The following is an 8,411-nucleotide window of genomic DNA, read 5'->3' as shown; positions in this document are numbered from 1 at the left end:
GAAATGAAGGATGAGTGTAAGGTAAGCGGTGGGAAGGAAATGAAGGATGAGTGCGAGGTAAGCGGTGTGAATGAAATGAAGGATGAGTGCAAGGTAAGCGGTGTGAAGGAAATGAAGGATGAGTGCAAGGTAAGCAGTGTGAAGGAAATGAAGGATGAGTGTAAGGTAAGCGGTGTGAAGGAAATGAAGGATGAGTGTAAGGTAAGCGGTGTGAGGGAAATGAAGGATGAGTGTAAGGTAAGCGGTGTGAAGGAAATGAAGGATGAGTGTAAGGTAAGCAGTGTGAAGGAAATGAAGGATGAGTGTCAGTTAAGCAGTGTGAAGGAACTGAAGGATGAGTGTAAGGTAAGCGGTGGGAAGGAAATGAAGGATGAGTGTAAGGTAAGCAGAGTGAAGGAAATGAAGGATGAATGTAAGGTAAGCAGTGTGAAGGAAATGAAGGATGAGTGTCAGTTAAGCAGTGTGAAGGAACTGAAGGATGAGTGTAAGGTAAGCGGTGGGAAGGAAATGAAGGATGAGTGTAAGGTAAGCGGTGTGAAGGAAATGAACGATGAGTGTAAGATAAGCGGTGTGGAGGAAATTAAGGATGAGTATAAGGTAAGCAGTGTGAAGGAAATGAAGGATGAGTGTCAGTTAAGCAGTGTGAAGGAACTGAAGGATGAGTGTAAGGTAAGCGGTGGGAAGGAAATGAAGGATGAGTGTAAGGTAAGCGGTGTGAAGGAAATGAACGATGAGTGTAAGATAAGCGGTGTGGAGGAAATTAAGGATGAGTATAAGGTAAGCAGTGTGAAGGAAATGAAGGATGAGTGTCAGTTAAGCAGTGTGAAGGAACTGAAGGATGAGTGTAAGGTAAGCGGTGGGAAGGAAATGAAGGATGAGTGTAAGGTAAGCAGTGTGAAGGAAATGAAGGATGAGTGTCAGTTAAGCAGTGTGAAGGAACTGAAGGATGAGTGTAAGGTAAGCGGTGGGAAGGAAATGAAGGATGAGTGTAAGGTAAGCGGTGTGAAGGAAATGAACGATGAGTGTAAGATAAGCGGTGTGGAGGAAATTAAGGATGAGTATAAGGTAAGCAGTGTGAAGGAAATGAAGGATGAGTGTCAGTTAAGCAGTGTGAAGGAACTGAAGGATGAGTGTAAGGTAAGCGGTGGGAAGGAAATGAAGGATGAGTGTAAGGTAAGCGGAGTGAAGGAAATGAAGGATGAGTGTAAGGTAAGCGGAGTGAAGGAAATGAAGGATGAGTGTAAGGTAAGCGGTGTGAAGGAAATAAAGGATGAGTGTAAGGTATGCGGTGTGAAGGAAATGAAGGATGAGTGTAAGGTAAGCGGAGTGAAGGAAATGAAGGATGAGTGTAAGGTAAGCGGAGTGAAGGAAATGAAGGATGAGTGTAAGGTAAGCGGAGTGAAGGAAATGAAGGATGAGTGTAAGGTAAGCGGTGTGAAGGAAATGAAGGATGAGTGTAAGGTAAGCGGAGTGAATGAAGTGAAGGATGAGTGTAAGGTAAGCGGTGTGAAGGAAATGAACGATGAGTGTAAGATAAGCGGTGTGGAGGAAATTAAGGATGAGTATAAGGTAAGCAGTGTGAAGGAAATGAAGGATGAGTGTCAGTTAAGCAGTGTGAAGGAACTGAAGGATGAGTGTAAGGTAAGCGGAGTGAAGGAAATGAAGGATGAGTGTAAGGTAAGCGGAGTGAAGGAAATGAAGGATGAGTGTAAGGTAAGCGGTGTGAAGGAAATGAAGGATGAGTGTAAGGTATGCGGTGTGAAGGAAATGAAGGATGAGTGTAAGGTAAGCGGAGTGAAGGAAATGAAGGATGAGTGTAAGGTAAGCGGAGTGAAGGAAATGAAGGATGAGTGTAAGGTAAGCGGAGTGAAGGAAATGAAGGATGAGTGTAAGGTAAGCGGAGTGAAGGAAATGAAGAATGAGTGTAAGGTAAGCGGTGTGAAGGAAATGAAGGATGAGTGCAAGGTAAGCGGTGTGAAGGAAATGAAGGATGAGTGTAAGGTAAGCGGTGTGAAGGAAATGAAGGATGAGTGTAAGGAAAGGGGTGTGAAGGAAATGAAGGATGAGTGTAAGGTAAGCGGTGTGAAGGAAATGAAGGATGAGTGTAAGGTAAGCGGTGTGAAGGAAATGAAAGATGTGTAAGGTAAGCGGTGTGAAGGAAATGAAGGATGAGTGTAAGGTAAGCGGCGTGAAGGAAATGAAGGATGAGTGTAAGGTAAGCAGCGTGAAGGAAATGAAGGATGAGTGTAAGGTAAGCGGCGTGAAGGAAATGAAGGATGAGTGTAAGGTAAGCGGAGTGAAGGAAATGAAGGATGAGTGTAAGGTAAGCGGTGTGAAGGAAATGAAGGATGAGTGTAAGGTATGCGGTGTGAAGGAAATGAAGGATGAGTGTAAGGTAAGCGGAGTGAAGGAAATGAAGGATGAGTGTAAGGTAAGCGGAGTGAAGGAAATGAAGGATGAGTGTAAGGTAAGCGGAGTGAAGGAAATGAAGGATGAGTGTAAGGTAAGCGGAGTGAAGGAAATGAAGAATGAGTGTAAGGTAAGCGGTGTGAAGGAAATGAAGGATGAGTGCAAGGTAAGCGGTGTGAAGGAAATGAAGGATGAGTGTAAGGTAAGCGGTGTGAAGGAAATGAAGGATGAGTGTAAGGAAAGGGGTGTGAAGGAAATGAAGGATGAGTGTAAGGTAAGCGGTGTGAAGGAAATGAAGGATGAGTGTAAGGTAAGCGGTGTGAAGGAAATGAAAGATGTGTAAGGTAAGCGGTGTGAAGGAAATGAAGGATGAGTGTAAGGTAAGCGGCGTGAAGGAAATGAAGGATGAGTGTAAGGTAAGCAGCGTGAAGGAAATGAAGGATGAGTGTAAGGTTAGCAGCGTGAAGGAAATGAAGGATGAGTGTAAGGTAAGCAGCGTGAAGGAAATGAAGGATGAGTGTAAGGTAAGCGGCGTGAAGGAAATGAAGGATGAGTGTAAGGTAAGCAGCGTGAAGGAAATGAAGGATGAGTGTAAGGTAAGCGCTGTGAAGGAAATGAAAGATGTGTAAGGTAAGCGGTGTGAAGGAAATGAAGGATGAGTGTAAGGTAAGCAGCGTGAAGGAAATGAAGGATGAGTGTAAGGTAAGCGGCGTGAAGGAAATGAAGGATGAGTGTAAGGTAAGCAGCGTGAAGGAAATGAAGGATGAGTGTAAGGTAAGCGCTGTGAAGGAAATGAAAGATGTGTAAGGTAAGCGGTGTGAAGGAAATGAAGGATGAGTGTAAGGTAAGCGGCGTGAAGGAAATGAAGGATGAGTGTAAGGTAAGCGGTGTGAAGGAAATGAAAGATGTGTAAGGTAAGCGGTGTGAAGGAAATGAAGGATGAGTGTAAGGTAAGCGGTGTGAAGGAAATGAAGGATGAGTGTAAGGTAAGCGGCGTGAAGGAAATGAAGGATGAGTGTAAGGTAAGCAGCGTGAAGGAAATGAACGATGAGTGTAAGGTAAGCAGAGTGAAGGAAATGAAGGATGAGTGTAAGGTAAGCGGTGTGAAGGAAATGAAGGATGAGTGTAAGGTAAGCGGTGTGAAGGAAATGAAGGATGAGTGTAAGGTAAGCGGCGTGAAGGAAATGAAGGATGAGTGTAAGGTAAGCGGCGTGAAGGAAATGAAGGATGAGTGTAAGGTAAGCAGCGTGAAGGAAATGAAGGATGAGTGTAAGGTAAGCGGCGTGAAGGAAATGAAGGATGAGTGTAAGGTAAGCAGCGTGAAGGAAATGAAGGATGAGTGTAAGGTAAGCGGCGTGAAGGAAATGAAGGATGAGTGTAAGGTAAGCAGCGTGAAGGAAATGAAGGATGAGTGTAAGGTAAGCGGCGTGAAGGAAATGAAGGATGAGTGTAAGGTAAGCAGCGTGAAGGAAATGAACGATGAGTGTAAGGTAAGCAGCGTGAAGGAAATGAAGGATGAGTGTAAGGTAAGCAGCGTGAAGGAAATGAAGGATGAGTGTAAGGTAAGCGGTGTGTATGAAATGAAGGATGAGTGCAAGGTAAGCGGCCTGAAGGAAATGAAGGATGAGTGCAAGGTAAGCAGCGTGAAGGAAATGAAGGATGAGTGTAAGGTAAGCGGTGTGAAAGAAATGAAGGATGTGTGTAAGGTAAGCGGTGTGTATGAAATGAAGGATGAGTGCAAGGTAAGCGGCCTGAAGGAAATGAAGGATGAGTGTAAGATAAGCGGTGTGAAGGAAATGAAGGATGAGTGTAAGATAAGCGGTGTGAAGGAAATGAAGGATGAGTGTAAGGTAAGCGGTGTGAAGGAAATGAAGGATGTGTGTAAGGTAAGCGGTGTGTATGAAATGAAGGATGAGTGCAAGGTAAGCGGCCTGAAGGAAATGAAGGATGAGTGTAAGATAAGCGGTGTGAAGGAAATGAAGGATGAGTGTAAGATAAGCGGTGTGAAGGAAATGAAGGATGAGTGTAAGGTAAGTGGTGTGAAGGAAATGAAGGATGAGTGTAAGGTAAGCAGCGTGAAGGAAATGAAGTATGAGTGTAAGGTAAGCAGCGTGAAGGAAATGAAGGATGAGTGTAAGGTAAGCAGCGTGAAGGAAATGAAGTATGAGTGTAAGGTAAGCGGTGGGAAGGAAATGAAGGATGAGTGTAAGGTAAGCGGTGTGAAGGAAATGAAGGATGAGTGTAAGGTAAGCGGTGTGAAGGAAATGAAAGATGAGTGTAAGGTAAGCGGTGTGAAGGAAATGAAGGATGTGTGTAAGGTAAGCGGTGTGAAGGAAATGAAGGATGAGTGCAAGGTAAGCGGTGTGAAGGAAATGAAGGATGTGTTTAAGGTAAGCGGTGTGAAGGAAATGAAGGATGAGTGTAAGGTATGTGGTGTGAAGGAAATGAAGGATGAGTGCAAGGTAAGCGGTGTGAAGGAAATGAAGGATGTGTTTAAGGTAAGCGGTGTGAAGGAAATGAAGGATGGGTGCAAGGTAAGCGGTGTGAAGGAAATGAAGGATGAGTGTAAGGTAAGCGGTGTGAAGGAAATGAAGGATGTGTGTAAGGTAAGCGGTGTGAATGAAATGAAGGATGGGTGCAAGGTAAGCGGTGTGAATGAAATGAAGGATGAGTGTAAGTTAAGTGGTGTGAAGGAAATTAAGGATGTGTGTAAGGTAAGCGGTGTGAATGAAATGAAGCACGAGTGTAAGGTATGCGGTGTGAAGGAAATGAAGGATGTGTGTAAGGTAAGCGGTGTGAATGAAATGAAGGATGGGTGCAAGGTAAGCGGTGTGAATGAAATGAAGGATGAGTGTAAGGTAAGCGGTGTGAAGGAAATGAAGGATGAGTGCAAGGTAAGCAGCATGAAGGAAATGAAGGATGTGTTTAAGGTAAGCGGTGTGAAGGAAATTAAGGATGTGTGTAAGGTAAGCGGTGTGAATGAAATGAAGCACGAGTGTAAGGTATGCAGTGTGAAGGAAATGAAGGATGTGTGTAAGGTAAGCGGTGTGAATGAAATGAAGGATGGGTGCAAGGTAAGCGGTGTGAAGGAAATGAAGGATGAGTGTAAGGTAAGCGGTGTGAATGAAATGAAGGATGAGTGCGAGGTAAGCGGTGTGAAGGAAATTAAGGATGAGTGTAAGGTAAGCGGTGTGAAGGAAATGAAGGATGAGTGCAAGGTAAGCGGTGTGAAGGAAATGAAGGATGTGTGTAAGGTAAGCGGTGTGAAGGAAATGAAGGATGTGTGTAAGGTAAGCGGTGTGAAGGAAATGAAGGATGTGTGTAAGGTAAGCGGTGTGAATGAAATGAAGGATGAGTGTATGGTAGGCGCTGTGAAGGAAATGAAGCACGAGTGTAAGGTATGCAGTGTGAATGAAATGAAGGATGGGTGCAAGGTAAGCGGTGTGAAGGAAATGAAGGATGAGTGTAAGGTAAGCGGTGTGAAGGAAATGAAGGATGTGTGTAAGGTAAGCGGTGTGAATGAAATGAAGGATGAGTGCAAGGTAAGCAGCTCGAAGGAAATGAAGGATGTGTTTAAGGTAAGCGGTGTGAATGAAATGAAGGATGGGTGCAAGGTAAGCGGTGTGAAGGAAATGAAGGATGAGTGTAAGGTAAGCGGTGTGAATGAAATGAAGGATGAGTGCGAGGTAAGCGGTGTGAAGGAAATTAAGGATGAGTGTAAGGTAAGCGGTGTGAAGGAAATGAAGGATGAGTGCAAGGTAAGCGGTTTGAAGGAAATGAAGGATGTGTGTAAGGTAAGCGGTGTGAAGGAAATGAAGGATGTGTGTAAGGTAAGCAGTGTGAAGGAAATGAAGGATGTGTGTAAGGTAAGCCGTGTGAATGAAATGAAGGATGTGTGTAAGGTAAGCGGTGTGAATGAAATGAAGGATGGGTGCAAGGTAAGCGGTGTGAAGGAAATGAAGGATGAGTGTAAGGTAAGCGGTGTGAATGAAATGAAGGATGAGTGCGAGGTAAGCAGTGTGAAGGAAATTAAGGATGAGTGTAAGGTAAGCGGTGTGAAGGAAATTAAGGATGTGTGTAAGGTAAGCGGTGTGAATGAAATGAAGCACGAGTGTAAGGTATGCGGTGTGAAGGAAATGAAGGATGTGTGTAAGGTAAGCGGTGTGAATGAAATGAAGGATGGGTGCAAGGTAAGCGGTGTGAATGAAATGAAGGATGAGTGTAAGGTAAGCGGTGTGAAGGAAATGAAGGATGAGTGCAAGGTAAGCAGCATGAAGGAAATGAAGGATGTGTTTAAGGTAAGCGGTGTGAAGGAAATGAAGGATGTGTGTAAGGTAAGCGGTGTGAATGAAATGAAGGATGGGTGCAAGGTAAGCGGTGTGAAGGAAATGAAGGATGAGTGTAAGGTAAGCGGTGTGAATGAAATGAAGGATGAGTGCGAGGTAAGCGGTGTGAAGGAAATTAAGGATGAGTGTAAGGTAAGCGGTGTGAAGGAAATGAAGGATGAGTGCAAGGTAAGCGGTGTGAAGGAAATGAAGGATGTGTGTAAGGTAAGCGGTGTGAAGGAAATGAAGGATGTGTGTAAGGTAAGCGGTGTGAAGGAAATGAAGGATGTGTGTAAGGTAAGCGGTGTGAATGAAATGAAGGATGAGTGTATGGTAGGCGCTGTGAAGGAAATGAAGCACGAGTGTAAGGTATGCAGTGTGAAGGAAATGAAGGATGTGTGTAAGGTAAGCGGTGTGAATGAAATGAAGGATGGGTGCAAGGTAAGCGGTGTGAAGGAAATGAAGGATGAGTGTAAGGTAAGCGGTGTGAAGGAAATGAAGGATGTGTGTAAGGTAAGCGGTGTGAATGAAATGAAGGATGAGTGCAAGGTAAGCAGCTCGAAGGAAATGAAGGATGTGTTTAAGGTAAGCGGTGTGAATGAAATGAAGGATGGGTGCAAGGTAAGCGGTGTGAAGGAAATGAAGGATGAGTGGAAGGTAGGCGGTGTGAATGAAATGAAGGATGAGTGCGAGGTAAGCGGTGTGAAGGAAATTAAGGATGAGTGTAAGGTAAGCGGTGTGAAGGAAATGAAGGATGAGTGCAAGGTAAGCGGTTTGAAGGAAATGAAGGATGTGTGTAAGGTAAGCGGTGTGAAGGAAATGAAGGATGTGTGTAAGGTAAGCAGTGTGAAGGAAATGAAGGATGTGTGTAAGGTAAGCGGTGTGAATGAAATGAAGGATGAGTGTAAGGTAAGCAGTGGGAATGAAATGAAGGATGAGTGTAAGGTAAGCGGTGTGAGTGAAATGAAGGATGAGTGTATGGTAGGCGCTGTGAAGGAAATGTGAGCACGAGTGTAAGGTATGCGGTGTGAAGGAAATGAAGGATGTGTGTAAGGTAAGCGGTGTGAATGAAATGAAGGATGAGTGCGAGGTAAGCGGTGTGAAGGAAATGAAGGATGAGTGCAAGGTAAGCGGTGTGAAGGAAATGAAGGATGTGTGTAAGGTAAGCGGTGTGAAGGAAATGACGGATGAGTGTAAGGTAAGCGGTGTGATGGAAATTAAGGATGTGTGTAAGGTAAGCGGTGTGAGTGAAATGAAGGATGAGTGTATGGTAGGCGCTGTGAAGGAAATGAAGCACGAGTGTAAGGTATGCGGTGTGAAGGAAATGAAGGATGTGTGTAAGGTAAGCAGCTCGAAGGAAATGAAGGATGTGTTTAAGGTAAGCGGTGTGAATGAAATGAAGGATGAGTGCGAGGTAAGCGGTGTGAAGGAAATGAAGGATGAGTGGAAGGTAAGCGGTGGGAAGGAAATGAAGGATGAGTGTAAGGTAAGCGTTGTGAATTAAATGAAGGATGAGTGTAAGGTAAGCGGTGTGAATGAAATGAAGGATGAGTGCGAGGTAAGCAGTGTGAAGGAAATTAAGGATGAGTGTAAGGTAAGCGGTGTGAAGGAAATGAAGGATGAGTGCAAGGTAAGCGGTTTGAAGGAAATGAAGTATGTGTGTAAGGTAAGCGGTGT

General features: G+C 44.4%; 1 protein-coding gene across 1 annotated transcript; it reads left to right on the top strand.

Moving 5' to 3' along the window:
* The first annotated feature begins 255 nt into the window (after nucleotides 1-255).
* LOC138480493 (cysteine-rich, acidic integral membrane protein-like) lies at nucleotides 256-8,238 on the top strand. Its single transcript, XM_069612268.1, has 4 exons — nucleotides 256-525; nucleotides 766-993; nucleotides 1,450-1,677; nucleotides 7,957-8,238. The coding sequence occupies exons 1-4, from the start codon at nucleotides 256-258 to the stop codon at nucleotides 8,236-8,238; spliced, it is 1,008 nt and encodes a 335-aa protein (XP_069468369.1).
* Nucleotides 8,239-8,411: the final 173 nt, after the last annotated feature.

Source organism: Ambystoma mexicanum, chromosome 5p (genome assembly GCF_040938575.1).
Source record: "Ambystoma mexicanum isolate Mex_15411 chromosome 5p, UKY_AmexF1_1, whole genome shotgun sequence".
Classification (NCBI taxonomy): Eukaryota; Metazoa; Chordata; class Amphibia; order Caudata; family Ambystomatidae; genus Ambystoma; species Ambystoma mexicanum.
Note: the sequence above shows the minus strand (reverse complement) of the source record. Positions and strands in the feature narration are given on the sequence as shown.

Coding starts and splice junctions, on each gene's coding strand:
- LOC138480493 (XM_069612268.1), top strand. CDS start 256: ATGAAGGATGAGTGTAAGGTAAGCAGTGTGAAGGAAATGAAGGATGAG. Junction 526..765: donor AAATGAAGGATGAGTGTAAG/GTAAGCGGTGTG, acceptor GAGGAAATTAAG/GATGAGTATAAGGTAAGCAG. Junction 1,678..7,956: donor AAATGAAGGATGAGTGTAAG/GTAAGCGGAGTG, acceptor ATGGAAATTAAG/GATGTGTGTAAGGTAAGCGG.